Below are 19,090 nucleotides of genomic sequence, written 5' to 3'. Positions count from 1 at the left end.
GAGTCCATAGAATATATACGTCACCAGAATGGAAAAGAGTTAGTGATCATTTTGATTAGTCATATTCTTATCGCCAATATCTGCTACGCTCTTATCTCTCATGTGGGTGACCGCGATATGACCTCCTCGTTTCCAATCAATATATGTAAAACAAAATTAGGCCATCAACGAGTCAGTAAACTAAGATAATATATAATATTCATTAATAGAAGTAACCAATAATCGATCGTGTCTGTATCTAAGCTGAATATTTTTCTGGGTTTGTTGCACATAGTTTGACCTCTGCAACCTTGGTAAAGCTATATTTTTCCAAGAATTGTATGCAATTGTGACACTTACGTCACCATAACTCGTTCTCTGCACTGGAGCAATTTTCTCCACAACCTGAAGGAACAAGATAAGAAAATTAGAATAAAATAATAGTTTTAAAGCTAGGTTCATCAGTGATGAAAACGTATAGAGAAACCGGCCCAATTATTCGTAAGGAATTTAAACATTCGTGTCATACTGATGGGGGAAAATAATTCCATATTCAGGCAGTAAGTTACTCAAATTATTCAGAAGATATTGTATTTAATTGGAGAACGTGTAATATGTTTCAGTAATATATAAATATACCATTTGTCTCAGATCCTAGGCTACGTATTGATAGTTGCATAGCCTTTGTTACAGGGATTAAGATTTGTTGTATTCGCATCATGTAACGCAGTAAAGCTAAAGCTTATACATCATAGAACTCAAACTGAACTACTTTTATAACGTGTTTTACATGATACTTTATTTAGCCAAATTAACTTAACGGTTAAAGATTAACTTGCATACAGCTAAGTTAGCGGTAAAAGTATCTTAATCTGATGAGTTCAAGCTCTCATAGATAACGTGTTTCTTTGAGTACTGATTTAGGTATTCATGCGCACTCAGATACGTTGACTGTGTGTATAACGAATGGTAGTAGATTCCGATTCACAATAAACGATACGTGAACCCGTTATCTTTATTATTAATTTTTTTTGTTGGATGCTATCCTTTGGAAACATGTGGTCTGTTGTAATATTTCGTACCTGTAGAATTGACCGTTTCTCTGTCGGAACACCTTTTATCAAACAAATTCCGTAATCACCGATGTAGCTGAGCCACCTTTGGTAAAATATAAAGAGACCTCTTAAAACGGATAAAAAATTATATTCGCATAATTTAACGTAATAGTTTACAGCAGAAACACTTAATTTTATTTAAGTGCTTTTCGGTACTAAAGGTACACTGATATGTGTAATTCTGTATTAATTTGTCCCATTATATAAACTTGGTCGCAATTTATTACCGAGGAGAAAGTCGTTGGAAGTTTTGTTAGTTTGATCTGCTCTTCACATTCGACGAACATAAGAGAGTGCATGTACAACTCAATTGATTACGGTTCTAAACAACTTGTTTAATGTTACTGATTGGCTGAAAAGTGCTGCATCCATTGGTAGAGTCCTCACTGCAACAAACCAGATAAGCGTTTCATAATAAATGAAAATTGTTGCTTCTAGATGTGTTCTCATACATTTAGACCTATTAGGTTGTGATCGTTAAAACATACATCTGTCTACATTGTTACGTGATCGAGTCTATTACGGATTTCACTGTGTTGACATAATTATGCAGATTTCATAAAAATTGCATAATGATGTTGTGCTACAGACAAGTTTTCACAACATAGGAAACTAAGTATATCAATTTGTCATAACCTAATAATCATGCCAAAAAATTGTAATTAGTAACTCGTCTCATTGTCGCATAAAATTTTGTCTTGATCGAGGATGCAGAAGAAATATATCCCTATGTCAGTAGCGCCTTAATTGTTACATATGCAGTACGAAACCGATAAATATATCTCGTGAACGTTAATAAACTTCAGAATAAAAATTTCGTTGTTGGACAGATTTATTGACCTCATAGAGCAATATAACATGCATCGTGTGGGCAGCTTACTTGTATATCCCGTTATCTGATGCAATCACTTCTTCATAGTTTACTTCAGGAATCGGATCCCCCTAAAAGAGACATAGCTTTAGCTCTGTCATTAACCGTGACACAAGTTATTCTTATAAAGGCCATTGAGGTTTTGTTGAACATATATATTTACTAACCATTTATATTCATTTTGAACCAGTTTGAAAATGAAAGTATTGTTGAAATGTAATGTTACTATATAAATTGTAATTGTGACAAGAAATCAATTGTGCGATTTAATTAAGTAATGGTAAGCAAATCCTGATCAGAAATTTTGCAGACGCAAATATTCACCAGTTTGCAGCCAAAAGAATACATTACTCGAATATGTTCTTAAAGATTATTTGCAAAACAAATGAATTAAAATCTGTTCAGCTTGTTCCGTGAGCCGTTTCCAACAAATAATTGTCTGATAATGAATCGCAGGTAAAGCAAATACTCTCCAAATAAGCGACACTAAGTGTAAACTGAACCCATACAACAATGTGATATGAATTAAAGATATTTTATAAATATTATATGCATGGCCCTATCGCCTGAAGGATTTAAACAAGTTGAAACAATGGTTTTGAAATTTAGCAACCTGAGAAATTTTACAGTCTAATAGAAAATGATGTCATGAAGTTACACATCTAAACGTAGCTGTACTTGTTTTTGTACAATTCGCTGTTGTTTCTCTTTTTACCTCTTGTAGAAAGAGAGCTGTTGTCAAGCGATGACGGGTTGCCAAAGCATCTGGGTCATATTTATTGGCCCTAAGACTGGCCAGATCAATGGTGCCCACGTGACCTCCGGAACTCCATTTCAGCGATATGCTAAGGCCGTCGTCTGAAGCAGAAAAAGGCAAATAAAATGTTTCAGTGATCTGGAAGAAAGATATCACGAGATATACCACTAATGTACTAGGCAGAGCATGTAGACTAAATTCTCTTTATACATATAAAAATTAAGAAATCTGATTCTACCTGTTATCGCTTTCGTATTTTTATCCTGAGACGGAACTTACTGAACCATATATATAAAATAGATTGGAGAAGAGGGACTGGAGGAAGTGGACATAAACGTTTGGATGATCATAAGAGTCAAACACTGTAGAGACAGAACTTTTAAATCCCTCAAAGCCCATGTAAACCTTTAAATCAGGATAAATATGTAATAGGTATAGGTTTGGTGTCTGTCGGGCTATGATAGATGCCCCATGAAACACTGGTGGCAGAACGTTAATGTGTAAGACATTCTAATGTGCGAGTGTGTGTTTGTGAATGAGAATGAGAGTGGGGTGGTATTGCAAACACGGCAGAGAAATATTATGTAATATTAATTAGGAGCAAACTAAAGAACAGAAGATATATGATGAAGGTAATTGTAGTAAGGTGTTATGATCAAAATGATCAGATTACCAGACATGATGGTTCTAAACTGGATGGTAACTATGTTCAGCTTACCGGATACTGAGGCCTTCTCCAGGACAGTATGGAAATCTATATCTTCCACGTGAACGTGTTTCATATTGCTGGAGGCTTGAAAACACTCTGGACACTGACAGCTGAATCTCAGCCATAAGCTGTGGTACCTGAAATGCAATTGGTTGTGGGTGATCCTGAACATCGAATTCCATATAAATATAGTCTTCAGCTCGTAATAGGCTAGTTACCTGTTAACTCCATCTAATAATCCAATGCCCATCTGACTAGACTCAATAATGCGGGCTTTATTCGGTTGGATCTCGATGCATTTGTGGAATTTTAATTCAGGATGCATTAACTGCCTAATAGTTATACAGTATTAATGACTCCTAAATTACCTTGTTCTCGCGTGCATCTATCATGTAATGCTTCTGAAAAAGCTTGTTGTTGTAGTCATGAAAAATGCTGAACTTAAAACGAAAATGCCAAACATTAGTGTACTCCATCCAATACATGGTAATCAATCTTCTGAATCCAGATGCTGTCATCTTCCGATCAACCAGAAATAAAAACATATTGTCCCATAGTCATCATGATATTGTATATTTTTAAAATATTTAGCTATCGTGTTACTGGGAATACATTTCATTATCTTGCATCTGTGATCGGTCTGGTGGAGGTCAATCTGACATCATTCATAGTCTGAGCCAAAGCACCTTTATCAAGGTAATTGCAAAATGCTTTTAATATTAGAAACGTCTCTGCAGTCTGATATGAAACTTCTTTGAGGGTATTTGGTAAAACAGATCGGAACCATAAGTATCAGCTATGTAAGACTTTCAGTTCTTTGCATAACACTTTATATATATATATATATATATATATATATATATATATATATATATATATATATATATATATATATATATATATATATATATAATGTTATGTGTATGTGTCTATCAAAGGAGCATCAGCGATTCTAGACAGAAAACGTATCCAGTATTCATTACTAACGGCACTTCAGAAGAACTATTTAAACCGTCAGCCTAAGCATAAGTTTCGCAGCTTCCGGATCCCCTGAAGTCTATATAATTTTCTCTTAGCATGTCCATTATATTCCGTTTAGCCTCTTTGACATAATATTTTTTCAGAAATTGCAATACAACAAGTCCACGTTATTTAATTATTTCCGTATGGTATGCAAGTATTACGACTTTATGGTCTTAAGAAACAGCAAAGGGTGGGAATTCTTGTATAATTCAACAAATAAATTATTTCCTACAATACAAGTGGAAAATGAAAAATGTAATTTACGGTATTGCGAAATTAAATCATATATATTCCTATAATTCCCAACAAGTACTAATGATGAAAGGTCTGAAATAATTTTAGTGGTATTCCAAAAAAAAATCCAACTCTAGATGTGTGGATATGCTTAAGTACTAACCTTCGTAATCTAAATATAAAGGTTTGTCAGATGTTTAAGTATTACATAACAAAGGGTAATAACATTTATATTGCGTCGGGGTGTGTGCTCTTGCATAGTCTTTCTTAAACATATCGACACATGGTACAGGTGAATTGCAGACATATGGTCGTTTACTAATGTTAATACACATGCGCCTGCTTTACCTTGATATGACACCATCCATCCAAGTAATCACTAACTGGCGACCATCCTCTTCCAGGTTGGCGCTAACAACCTGTTTTTGCCTTGCTGTCACATTCTGAGTCGGCTGAAACGACAAACGATGTACAATTATATCGAATGATTAAATGTTTTAATGTCTACAGTTTTGTGACATTAATATTTTATGAACATTTGAACAACATGGTGGAACTCTAGACCTTTTGCTGTACTATGGGCGAAATTCATTACTTCTTCATAACTTTGCATTATTTTGTTTAAAAGATGTATTTATTTATTTAAAATATCTTTCAAAGTTATGAAAGTTTAAATCAGTCTAAATAGTTATTGTCCGATAGAAAATAATTAATACCCAGTGTTAACCTGAGGAGTAGAAATCGTCTTTTAATACACATAACACTTTTGATCAAAGATTTACTGTATATTGCATGTACTGAAATTTAGTGATCACATTTGAGAAAGCATGCCAGTGGCTTCCAGTAAGTTAGTATTTTGTACAATGATTTTACCGGGTTTTCTCTCCTCCATATATATTGGCCGTCATTTATAGCCTATCACATGCTGAAATATTCCGTTACACCCAATACAACATAAACATAATGTAACGATACAATGAGCTGTTTAACTAATAATCTAAATGACTGTTACATTGTAACTAATAATCTAAATTACTGTTATATTGTAACTAGATAGTTGTTAGATATTGTTTGCCTTTCTAGGTTTATCTTACCCAAATTTTGAGAACAAAAATCCATTAATTAATAATAGAAAAATAAGCTAAATAATAACCAAATTAAGCGATGTTAGATTCATTACTATTGTATATAAGCGATGTTAGATTCATTACCATTGTATATAAGCGATGTTAGATTCGTTACCATTGTATATAAGCGATGTTAGATTCGTTACCATTGTATATAAGCGATGTTAGATTCGTTACCATTGTATATAAGCGATGTTAGATTCGTTACCATTGTATATAATCTGATGTTATTAGCCTGGGAAGTTGGACCCTGCCAGCGTTGGATTAGTCGTTTGTGTTCATCTGAAATTAAATACATCAAATTTCAAAATTTGTATATTATTGCCAGTAGAAATTTGTATCAACGACTTTATGTCTTATAATAAAGTAATCCTTTATAAGCTTTTCAGGAAGTATAATTGTAGTTTTACTATCTTGTGGGTGCTGACAGTAACATTAGATTCACGAGATAAAAATAAAACCAATACGTTTACGAACCTATATTTTCATCTACACTCTCCGTTCAGCTTTAGATGTTTGGATATAATTCTCAGAGTCAGATATTATCTAGTCTACACATGTATAAATTCAGTCATCACTGGAACGCAAGCGTTTTCGTCTGCACGTATTGCTTGAGATGTTAATTGCAAATTTTGAAGTTCAAAAATTAAATACTCATTTGCAGTTTCCTGACAAGTTCATTAAGGCTTGCAAAATTCTTTAAACTAAATGAATAGGTTACATTTGAAAACTATTATTGATGGAGGGGACCTGGCTTCGCTTCAATTGACAGAAAACAAGCACAAAAATAGTACATATAGATTATGCTTTAGAACAGAGGTGGGCAAACTTTCCAGTGTTAGTGCCGCATACACAAATTTACACCTTGTCGCGGGCCGCATAGTTCATTAAGTAAAATAATTAATACTTGAAATAACAAAAACAAAAGGTTTTTCTAAATAGCATCTAATTAATTTTCAGTTGTTAATATGTTGTTAATATCTGAAAACTTAAATTTAAACTTCAAAAGAAGCACATTTATTTGATAAACAGAGTAACATAAACAGAGTCAGTGCGAATGATGACTTGTTCCTAGGCCGAATGAAAACCCTTGGCGGGTCGCATGAAAGCCCTTGGCGGGCCGTAGTTTGCCCTCCCCTGCTTTAGAACAATTTAGAGTTTATGCCTTTGTAGCTCATGAACGACATTGATTTCGAACCTGTATAGATTTTTTCAGCAACACGGAGTACAAGTATATGCAGCGTTTGAAATATATATATTACTACAATGGGTGCCTTATAAGCAGCATCAAATAAAAGCATGTGGATATCTTGAGCTGAATAATACCAATGTCGTTCAGGAGTTGTAAAGTGACGTATTACATCAACAAAAGTTTACAAAAAACAACAAAATTCATTTCATTAATGTGTTGATTAAAAATCACGTTTTCCCTACTAGAGAGGTTATTCTTAAACTATTCAAATAGGGTATTATAAAAGAGATAAATATGTAAAACCAGAATATTTCAGTACAATGAGATCTGTCGATTTGAGTATAGATGTATATCGCATCGCTACTGATACTCCGCAAATCAGATCTGAGAAAGATGTTAGTAATGTTAGCATCTGTAACCGGATGTTATATGAGTATATTAGACAAGCAATACAGGAAAGGGGACAAAGATACGAAGAAATGGAGCAGATATTTAACTTGAAAAACCAAAAGCAGCAAACTACGAAAACAAAAGAAATAAAGAGGTTCAACTAGCAAGGAAACAAAGCGTAGAAGATTTGGGATCTGAAGAAATTAGACTGAGGAAGGAATTACGTTCATAAATTAAGAAAGAAGCAGAAGAAACAAGTGGAGGTAGTTACTGGATGAAGTGGTCTTGTTACCTCATGCCCCAATTACTTCCTTGCCGATGTTGAACTATTAGTAATTCTGATTGGTGTAAAACGAGCCGGTAATTATTCCAAAGATATCATTGATGAAGCATCAGCTATTTGTCTGAGATTATTTACAGGTAGTTTCATGGTTTATCTGTCCCTCATTGATGAAATCGATGATGATTGCCACAGTGATTGAGGTATTCAATCAGGTGTAATGACTAAAATTGTCATATCAAGCTTTTTACAGCATTATATTCAATCTTAATTCTAAGGACTGCACAACACAAAATTTACAGTATTTACAGCATTATATAAAATCTTGCCTTTCAGGGCAGTACAACATTAACTAACTTAAGTTTATGATAAGCACAACACCAACTTCATTATATGGATGGAACAACACATAAACGGGGACCTTCTCTACTTTCAACAGATTTATGCACACCCGCCACCATAATCAAACCCTGGGAGTGCAAAAAGGACCCACGCGTGGTGACATGGTGGGAGCGTGTAATTTTTATGCTGAGTTTCGAGCAAATGGGGAAATACCCAACGATTATGCGGGCTCCATATTATGTAGTTCACACAACAGGCGTGGCTTATTCGCTATTCGTATTTTTCTTTTTTCTTCATTATTATCGCTGACAAAATCTAGAGGAACCAAGAAACCAGGCAGATTCAGAAAAATAAAGATATTGTTTCCTTTAAAAACAGCAAAAAGAAACAACAAAACAATTTTTTTATATAAAAGTGAAAGTAGTGGTAAAATAAAGTAAGATAATTATTTTATCTTTCCACTCATCCCTTGAACACAGTCAGGATGGAGTTATATCCCTTCGTCTTGCCAGATAATTACAACGAAATGGTCTGTGTCATAATTACCTGGATCAGCACACTAACGATATGATTCTTGGTTTTCAGAGTTTTATACAAAAATGAGGGACGGTCACGCTAACAGAATCCCCCTGACGTAGTGGACGACAGTATCGTTGTGTACAAGAAATACAGTGTGTGAGCCACACAAAAAATATAATTGCGTCAGTCATATCATATTACGTTGTAACAAGCGAGAATACAACTTAATTACTCAATCGGGGAATGATTTACTTTGACAGAGTTATCTCCCTTCCCATTTTTTGCGGTAATAACTGAAACAATTAAAGATAACGGAGCGTCCATCAAAGACGTCGTTGCACTAGGAAAGAAATCAAAACTTTCAATAATGGTAAAAACAACAACCGGAGAGATTTTGTACAAATCGAAATATAACTCTTTGATAAATATTATTGATCATAATGCGTATGTGTGGACTTCGGCTATAGCAATATTTCCACGAAATCGAACTGTCAAGTTCTGTAATGTTGATATGTTTGATTTCATCAGAAATTTTAAGAATGATCGTATATCCGTGTGGTTGTTTCAAACTTAAGATCCGTGAACTATGAACAGTTTGTGCTACCTAATGGAGATATTTATTGTACAGAATCTCTCCAAGATGAAATGAAAAATCATGCGTCGAAATATACCGCATACAATGACGTTGTCAAAGCTGAACAATTACTTAGTAATTGTTTGACCATTCCGTCAGTTGCTGCTCACTTTGCTCAGAAGGAAAATTCATTGAAACCAACACGGTCGGAAATTCTTGAAAACATACAACGCAGTTGCATCGAATACATGCATCGCGGATTGTGGAATGCTAAATACGATTATAAGGATCTTATCTCGTTTGATATGGTTGCATGTTATCCCGGAAGTATTATTGGAATGGGGGAGTGTTCTGCATATTTTAAGAGATTTAGTCACCCAACACCCACGATGACCAGATGCAATTGGACCCTTACCGGACTTTGACCTGACTGTATTAGCCTGTATCGAGTAAATTGAATTTGCATCACAAAAAAAAAAAAAAAAAAAAAAAAAATTCATCCGATGGTCGCAGTTTGGTTTGGAAAATAATTTAGTGAACGCGACTGAACTCGTATAATTGTATTACGATATATGCTTGATGTAAAAATATTAATATCGTTGGTTGTAAGTGAAGGAATTATAACAAGTTTGGTTACCACATCAAAAAATATTCCTTTGATGAAAATCCTGATATAACTGATTTTAAGAATAAACTCGCGAAAGATCCTGGCAGAAAAATAATTTGTAAATTTGCGCAAGGAGGATCATATGATCATAAACGACATTGTACAAGATTAATCATTGACGATGCTGAATTTTATAATTACGGATACAACGGAGAGAAATATATTTATAAGTCAAAGTAATATTAACTTATCGGACAGAACTAAATTAGATACGATTGTGGGCTATACTGCTGGTGAATCACCACAATTTACTCATTTAAGATCTCCAACCCTCGCGTACGTTCCGATAAATATATCATCGTTGATAAGCATATTTTCTGATACAGCAGTTAGAGTCGAGACAGATTCATTTTATATCAATAAAAAGACACAGGATTGCTAGAATACTTATATTTCAGCCTTGATGCATCATGGTGCGAATTATGAATAAAACAAGAAAAGATATGGATCTCGTTGATTTCAAAGCGAGACAAAAGCAAGAGCCAGTCAAGTATGATCCAGCACTACCAAATTCTATCAGAGCAATTGTCATAGGTCCATCTGGGTCTGGTAAGACGCAGTTGTTGCTAAATCTGATAATGTGATGGCTCAAGTGGGATAAGTTATATTTATTTGAACCATCTGTAGATGATCAGAGATGTTACAATGTTTAATAAAAATGCAATATTGTTGGAAGAGGATGGTACTGATGTTATTGATTTTCTCACCGATATTGTTGAAGCCCCATCTGTAGATGAGGTCGATGGATTTATTAATAATTTCGTAGTATAAGATGATGTGATGCTGCACAAACAATCAAATCCAGCTCGGATATTTCCTCAGGCAGGCACAAAAACACATACGTGATTTATGTTACTCAGCGACATAAACAAATACCTAAAATGATCGGAGATAACTGCAATCTTTTAGTTGTGTTTAATGGAGTCGGACTTGGTGTTCAGGGGATATTGATATGATTAAGTTAAAAAATTTCAACTTACCCTATACAGATTTATCACAATAAATTTAAATGATCCACCGTCATGATATCGCGTAGGTCTTGATAACATTTTCGGCTAATAGACAGCAGCAGGGATGGTGACGACAAAATTTGAGTGTTTGGGTTGGTAAACAAACACGCATACAAATTTGAAAACACAAGCGTCACAAAAATTAACTAAATGAGCTAACCCAATTAGGGAAAATCACGGTCGGTTAGAGGCTTCGGTTTGGTGTTACTGACCTTGTATTTTTATTTTTCGTAGGAAGCTTTATTTTTGCGAATGGACCCTTCTAAAAATAGTCTGTTCACCCTCTCTTCTGCTGGCGATTTGGTGCCCCTTTGTTTGAAGGGATAGGGCAATACTACAGAATTGTCTGACATAACGAGGTCAGTTTCCCTTAAGAGACAATCCTTCCACTATTGGATGAATGCGTTCATGGTGGCCTTTTTCTTTTGAAGGTTAGTGTGGAGTGGCCGATCGTCTGGCTACCACATGCCTTTGAACGTAGAGACGTTCCGTATCACGTGGCCATCTCAGCCGTAGGTACTGGCATCAGTACATACTGTTATATCGCTTGGGGCTTCTCTAGAGTGATGCCCGACATCCAGCTCACCTCGCTGCACCACTGACCCAAAAATGATCTCACCTTTGGCGTGATCATGATTTGTTGATCGAGGGAACCACAGTTTTGACACATTTAGCAATGCCATCCGTAACTTTCGCGTAAATAGTCGGCCACGCGCAATCAAGTCCGCTGCCGCATTGAATTATCCGAGGAATTATAAGAACGTTCGAGGTGAAATACATATCTAGGTAGAAAAGGAGCCGAGAAATTATATTTCCAGGTTGACATAATACTGGGAAAGATTAAGATCTGGTTTTTCTGAGTTCCAATAAAAGCCTAGGTGATAGAAAAAGGAGAAAATTGCCATATATTGTTTCATGATATCGTTTAAGTACAATGCCTTTATTGTAGACGAAGGAGCCTGAACAGGGTGACTACGCAATAAGTAATTTTAGTAAACGAGCAAGGGCTAATAGTGGGCGAAATTGTTGGGGTTTAAACCGATAAACAATATCGCAGTAAGCAAATCAAATTAATTTGCATGACGATGGATGGATATGGAAGTTATAATATGGGTCAGTCAAATCGGGACAGACGGCATACTCTTTCTTTCGAAAGTCGCATTTGACTTATCCGTCTCCATCTTCACCTTTAGCGGTAAAATGTAGTGTTTGGGTTGACTCATCTATATGTTTGGTTCCAACTTCTCGTTCGGATTCTAAAATAAAATAGCCTTGAATAAAGCATTGGGGTTTGAGGGGTTTTTTTACATAATTTGCGAGTGACCGTATTTCCTGTTGTTGAAAGGTATACTTCACCTGTTCTGACGGTACTTGAGAAAGTGTGTGTGTGTGTGTGTGTGTGTGTGTGTGATTTAGATTTTTAATGTAGCTTTAACAATTTTCAGTCATATCACTACGATGTCTGCAGTGTGGCAGTTTATAGTGATGTCTAGCACTGGGACATCATGCCGCAGACATGTAGCATGATGTCCCACCCAGTCACATTATCCTGACACCAGGCCGACCAGTCCTAACACTAACCTCGTAATGCTGAGCGCCAAGCGAGGCAGCTGTTAGTACCATTTTTGTAAGTCTTTGGTATGACTCGGCTGGGGATTGAACCCACGACCTCCCGCATCCATGGCAGAAGCTCTAACCACTAGGCCACCGGAGCGGTGTGTACTTGAGAAAGAAGGAATGAAGATGAAAGCAAGGCCGGTTAGATGTATGAAATCTGAAGCCCTTCCAAAAATGACAGGTTCATCCAATTTTTCTGAGGAAATGATCCATAGGGAGTGAAAATGTTGGTGTTGCTCGCCTACCGGCAGCCGGGTTCACATGTTAAAGTCTCTCAATAAGAGGCTTGAATGCGCAAGAATGAATTAGTTGATGCAGCTTTAGACAATGATTGACCTAAATGTTTCGTTGGTCTGTTTGGTACTGAACGGTCGTGAACAGTACCAGTACCGAGTGAATAAAGAATATAGTTCATCTCGTTGGCAAAAAACATGATTATTTTCCCCGGGAATTAGTGTTCATCCACTAGATAAAATATATCCATTTTATACTCGTTTTAATCAAATAAACTCTATATCAAATAAATATATTGTTACTAGAACATGACGTAGATACTGAAAACGTAGTCCCATTTTCAATGCTTAATTGAGTTCGTGATTATAGTGCATGCTACCTACATAATCAGAGACAGTTTCTAATGTCATTAATATTGCCTAATTCAGATGCTTGTTACTATAAAACTCTTTGCCCTTTTAGACTCATTTGAAACGTAAAATAAACCGAGAGAAGATTGAATGTTACTGTGAAGGATTCTATGTATATTTTAACTTCCTTAGATCTGTTTTGAACTGTTTCAAATTATCAAACTTGAGGTACTACTACTACTAATAATAATAATCATGATAACAATAATAATAATAAACTATAATGTATGTGCATATGTTATTTGAAATTATTCCTACCCCATTCACTATTTGTATTCAACCCATTACCAATCCTACTACAGTCATGAAAGCTGAATAGAAAATTTATATATTATTCAAAATTCGTGAATCACACTATTAGATTTGCATAATAAGTACAATTTCAGAAAGAGTGTGTGTTGTTTATAGATCTACTAAAAGTAAAACTAGTACTGAAAATTGTCCGTGTTTTCATTATGTGTAATTATCAGTTACACCATTAAATTAAGCATGTGTAAATTGTTTGTGTTTTTCATGTCAGGAAACGCTGTTTAATAGAAGGTATACTTTGTAAACCCAAAATATTTCGCTACTTATTGACATTATTGCAAGCCTTGTCAGTTATAATTGAGAACCATAATATTTTAATACGTAAAAAATAACATGACTGGTGTTTGCATCCAAGTTTTAAAACGTGTGGATTATGTCTTACTGTCTGTCTTACCCTAAATTAGTAATGCAATTAATCTCCTATACTTTTAAAGACGCAAACGTGGTACGGAAACATAATGAAGCCAAAACACGCAGATGTACGGTTGATAGATAGTTGGCAGTTTGGTTTATCTGTGATCTTGCATTAATTAAAGGAAAATTTAGGTATAGAATGGACACGTCCGGCTTTCTGATTTTAAACTGAGGTTGTATGGAAGTCTTTGGAAAGTCGGGGAAACTTATGACTTCTAGCGAGAATCGCGCCAGGGTTTGACAACCGCTCGGTCAAGTAAATACCCGTGTGCGTGTAACAATATGTATCAATAGCATGGTCCTGTCAGCAAGATGAAACTCGTGAGTGAAGCTTACTCCCATTTTACATAGGACTGTAATTCAAACTACGTTGAAGGTAGTTTAATTAAACTGGTATTTAGCTCATAGTTGTTGAATGTGTCATTTACGTTATTGATATGTTCGTCAGTGTTTTGATCATATATAATATTCTCTGTTCTTGAGTCAATGCTCTATCTCTTGAACTCTCAATGATATTGAGATGACATTGAGTTTATTCGTAAATCATGGCCTAAAGTTATGTTATATAACTTACCTTTATGATAAGATCTTAAGCTCATCGCATTGTTGTTTCCATAGGTGTAATATGATTCAGAAGTAAGGCAAATAAAATATTTTGGAAGGTGTATCTTGGCCCATTCTCAGGATCCTATCACCTAAATGGAGTACAATCATCTCAAGCCAGACACTCCTGTTATTATTCCTGTTATCGATGGTGACCGTATCGAGAATGTTATGGGCACATGCTAATATTATCTATTTATTCCCAAGTCTTGAACTAAAACCCATAATTCAAGAGAAGTTTATTATGTTGTAGGCCGACAAAACAGCCCACCCCCAGATGATGTTGATTATCGGATTAGGGGATAATATCACCTAGTCATTGTAAGCTGCATTATTCGCGGCTACTTTTGTCTGCACGTATTAGTGTACATTTTATACACTTACTGGTATTTCGCGCGGCTTATGGAGCCACCATCGTTTGAAGAGTTCTTTTGCTGACATGTGCATTATATTTCCGGACCAAATTCTTAGTTTTGTGACTTGTAATTCCACGTGGAATAGCTCAACCATCTGTCCTGTGGCCATGTTAACATTCGCGCTAGATATGGCTGTTACCAATTATCGATTGAAGGGTTCTTTTGCTAACATGTGCATTATATTTCCGGAGAAAATTCTTTGTTTGGTGACTTGTAATTCCACGGGGAAAGCACAACCATCTGTCATGTGGCCATGTTAACTTATGTGCTAGATATGGATGTTACCAATTATCGGTATGTGACTAAAGTGTACGCAGGATTATTCCAAAATGATCAACACCAAGCAAAATTGTACACTTTAATGAACAAATGAATCAGACCCATATATCATCCATCAGTATCAACACAAATTTCGAGTTAGATTTATCGGACTAAGTATCATGATATCATGGTTACTCTGACAATGTGTCATATACCAATTGTAGGCTCTATTTAAATACTAGGTTATATTACATTTGTATGTATACTGATACAGATAGTGTATTCCATATTATGTTTATATAATTTCTCAAGGTCAAGATAAGAACTCTTCTTGTTTGATACTAAACTGTGATATAACTGTTGAAGCACTATTACAATGGGAAAATAATGGTAACACTATATCTATGTATTCTTCTATAACCATTTGCTTGACCCGCTCATAAATTTGTGACAGCTGGAAACATTTCACGAAATTCTGCAAATGTGTACATCATGACTACACGTTTCTTGACATCCCATAGACAGACTACACTCTACCCCCAAAAATAAGTGCAAAAACAAGGGAAGTCATTGACATCTTTCATTGTCTTGGCTGTCAGGTGTTAACACTTTTAGATATTTTCATAAACGTTTCTTATGCTCAACATATTAGCAAAAAAACGACCGGTATGTATGTCTATGCTCAAGTTGGTTAGTGAGGAAAATGACATGAGATGGGTAAAAAAAAATGTGCCGTATTATTAACGCAGATCTGGATATATCGTCACCTATCACTGACTTGGTGCCATTTTCATTAAAAAAATGTAGACTTTGGGTTATATAACGTGCTTGTATCATGGAACCATGTTACATTGATGTGAAAGATTGTGTGCCTTGAGTAATATTTCTCAGCCAACTTTGTATTGGTATTTTCATGAATTATTTGCGTTTTCTGCAATAGCAGCATCTATGAAGAACTAAAACCTGCCTTCTAAAGGACCAACCTTTTAGTTTGATAGCTCGGGGCACAATTGCCTTTCACAACAATTTTTTGGACTACCTCATGATAATTCCGTTGAGCTGATATAATAAATTTAATGTGTGTTTGGTCCCCAAATCAGAGTGAAAATATTTTTCTACCCATTTTAAGGCTGAATGTTTTTAATAGGCTAAATATTCCTGCCCTCCACCCCTTCTGGACATGAAACGGACCTTCCTTGAGTTCAAAGCAACAACAAATAAATCACTCCATCCAGTTTAACTTTTGAATTAATATTATTGTTTATAGTTTTGTTTCAATGTGTGACTAGTAGGCTATATTTAATTATGTAAATACGGATGTTTCATTAACCTCAATAAAATTAACATTATTTCGTAAAGAGTAGTCAAGTGTTGTGACCTTTCCAAACTATTTCCTTTCCAACTTTCATGCCAATAAACTGGCTGCATATGGCATTTACTTTGACCATTCATGTGTGTACCATTAATTTTTCATCAGAGCTTCATGTATAATCATTACATTTCCACTAAGGGTGAACCTGAGATTAGTATGTATTTACCATATAGATCAACAGACAGATGTTTCATCCTTTTATCTTTTACATTTTATGAGACAGAGAAACAGAGAGAGAGATGACACACAGGCGCTACGTACACGAGAATTGTATTCGCTTTTCATATACAATTTATTTAGTGTTAGGAGAATACAGTACTATGTATGCAAATTCTTTTTCATCCCATTGACGGCAGCAGTAGACATTCTTTTATGTCATACATAAATACAAAAGCGTAAACATTTATTTGCGTCGTTTGTGCCGTAGATTATCACTTTATCATCTGACCATATTACCTGCCAACAAGTCCTATTTTTCGGCGCTTAATATCACGTATGTCGACGTTTGATCGTTATTGAATGCGATTTTCAGCTTTTGTACATGGAAATCAAGGTTTGTTTCAACACTGTAGCAGTTAAACTAAAAGCAAAGCAAGACGTTTGAAACTGTATGCAGCAGTGCTTCTTTTTATTGTATGGAAATGAAGCTTAAAACCTGACGACACATGGTAGTGGCATGGTGAAGTAATTGGCAAGAATTATTGCCCTTTGCCTATATGAGACGGACAGAACGACGAACGTTCGGCATTTTGTGGCTGATTCGGGAGGTACACTATTTTATCCCTAATGTGAATGTGATTCAAAAACTTATTTGAAAGAGCAAAATGTCAACTCTTTCTGATATATTCAATGATATAGGACTGTATTGTTGCTGTGCAACACATTTGAGTGAAACACATACATTCAAAAGAAAATCAAATAAGTTAATCAGAAATTAAAGGTCTGCATCTAGGGACCTCAGGAGGCTGATTGGTCTAAGAAGCTAGCTTGTACAGCTCACTGATATCTATCCTCTGTCTGTGTGAGCTCTAGTCTCAGGCTCGGTGAATATGGCTATGTGAGAAAGCTTACGGGTAGCTTCCACTCGATCTGTGATTCTTGCTGGGGTTTTGGGGTTTGGCGCAAATTTAATGCAAAAAGTGTTTAAAACAATGAAACAGTAACATTGTCACATTCTTAGTAGGAATGCCGTGGGTTTGCCAAATACTTTACACACAAACCATTTTCGAGTTCAATTTCCTGAATAAAAGAAAGGAATGTTGTAGCTGAACATGAAAATTGCATGAAACATTTGCTTTTTTATTGATATTATTGTAGGTTTAAAAGCAATGCACATAACTGCATTTTGGTCCTAATTTAATTGTAAGCTTGACAGTAGCTTCTGGTGGGTCGGTGGTTCTTTCCGATGTTTTCTAGGGTTCTTCCTCCACCATTTATACATTTCACCACGTATTGCCTATCTTGTGCTGAAAAAATGGCAATACGTTTCATAACAACAACAAATTCATTGTAGTAGAATATCTTCGATGATGACATCAAATGTCTATCATGATACAAGGCTTACTTTCTAACAACCATGTATCTACTAATTCAATCGACGATGAGTACGACGTTTTCTTCGAAATGTAAGATTATATATTATTTATGATATACTTACAGCTAGCCAACGTGACAAACTGTCGTACATAAACACGGTGAAGTTTTCTCGTCCTCTCAATGCACACCATTAAATGTCGAGATTTGCTGCTCATTGTGGCTAACATTTCCGCGAAGACTACGCTGACTGGAACAAATTAAGATATTGTTTCATTGTATAAGCACAGCATTGGCCATGGTATCTACCTTCATCGCCATTGCACGTGGAAATTGTGGGCGGAGTAATGATTTTGCTATCTACTTCTATTGTACAATGTATTATCCCCACTATATACGTGTATAGGCTGTCTAGCGAAATACTTAACCATATACCGTGGCCTGCAATGATACTTCTCTCACCAGGTCAGGCAATAATTGTTTAAACGCTGATACCGGTTGAGAAATTTATTTAAAAACCTTTAGGGCCTGCGTTAATGTACGGGCAATGCTCATGTCCATTATTTCTGCCAAAGGAAGCAACATATTGTTAATGAGAGATCCGTATTTGTTCTTCTGAAACTTAGATTGCAACTGAGTTTAATATGCTTCATTTGCAAAAGATGTAGTCAACCCCCTTTTTGTTTTTCTGTAGAAATGGTGCAGTTATTAATTTTATATTTGATAATTCATTTGTTCAGTAATCCAGTTAAGCGATACTGAAATTCCGGAACGATGTCTGAGGGTTGAGGTTATTCAATTCTTGTATGAAAGACAGTCAAACTCCTTTCTGTAAGTTTGTTAATGGAGATGCACGAGTAGAAGCTGAACTATCAATCTTTCCAAGGACCAAACAAATCAAAGTACCAGGCTCACAATAATTCTTCTTATATTGAGATAGTGTTCGTATCTGCTTAACTGGATGACTTAGATCATCCTGTATTCAATGTATACGTAGACTGTGCTCGCCGTCTCTAACTGCCAGTATCTATATCTGTTCAACGGGAGAAGCCTAGAGAAAATAAATTAATCAGCACACTTAACACTGTTCGATTATAAGGTGGAACTCTACACCAACATTTACGGCCGAGAA

At 35.5% G+C, this 19,090-nt stretch overlaps 1 protein-coding gene across 1 annotated transcript in view; it reads right to left on the bottom strand.

Annotated features, from left to right (window-relative positions):
- The window catches only part of LOC149787197 (uncharacterized), a 109,259-nt gene extending 90,977 nt beyond the window's left edge, over positions 1-18,282 (bottom strand). The window contains exons 1-8 of the mRNA XM_089977699.1: positions 18,083-18,282; positions 6,024-6,097; positions 5,037-5,140; positions 3,441-3,568; positions 2,681-2,823; positions 1,975-2,036; positions 1,062-1,137; positions 340-384 (exon numbers count right to left, since the gene is read on the bottom strand). Coding sequence (XP_089833825.1) covers positions 340-384; positions 1,062-1,137; positions 1,975-2,036; positions 2,681-2,823; positions 3,441-3,568; positions 5,037-5,140; positions 6,024-6,097; positions 18,083-18,188 — 738 coding nt within the window. The 5' untranslated portion in view covers positions 18,189-18,282. The remainder of the gene's footprint in view (positions 1-339; positions 385-1,061; positions 1,138-1,974; positions 2,037-2,680; positions 2,824-3,440; positions 3,569-5,036; positions 5,141-6,023; positions 6,098-18,082) is intronic.
- Positions 18,283-19,090: the final 808 nt, after the last annotated feature.

Source organism: Sinohyriopsis cumingii, chromosome 12 (assembly GCF_028554795.1).
Source record: "Sinohyriopsis cumingii isolate HCF-2022 chromosome 12, ASM2855479v2, whole genome shotgun sequence".
Taxonomy (NCBI): Eukaryota; Metazoa; Mollusca; class Bivalvia; order Unionida; family Unionidae; genus Sinohyriopsis; species Sinohyriopsis cumingii.
The sequence above is the reverse complement of the archived record's forward strand: the minus strand, read 5'-3'. Positions and strand labels throughout refer to the sequence as shown.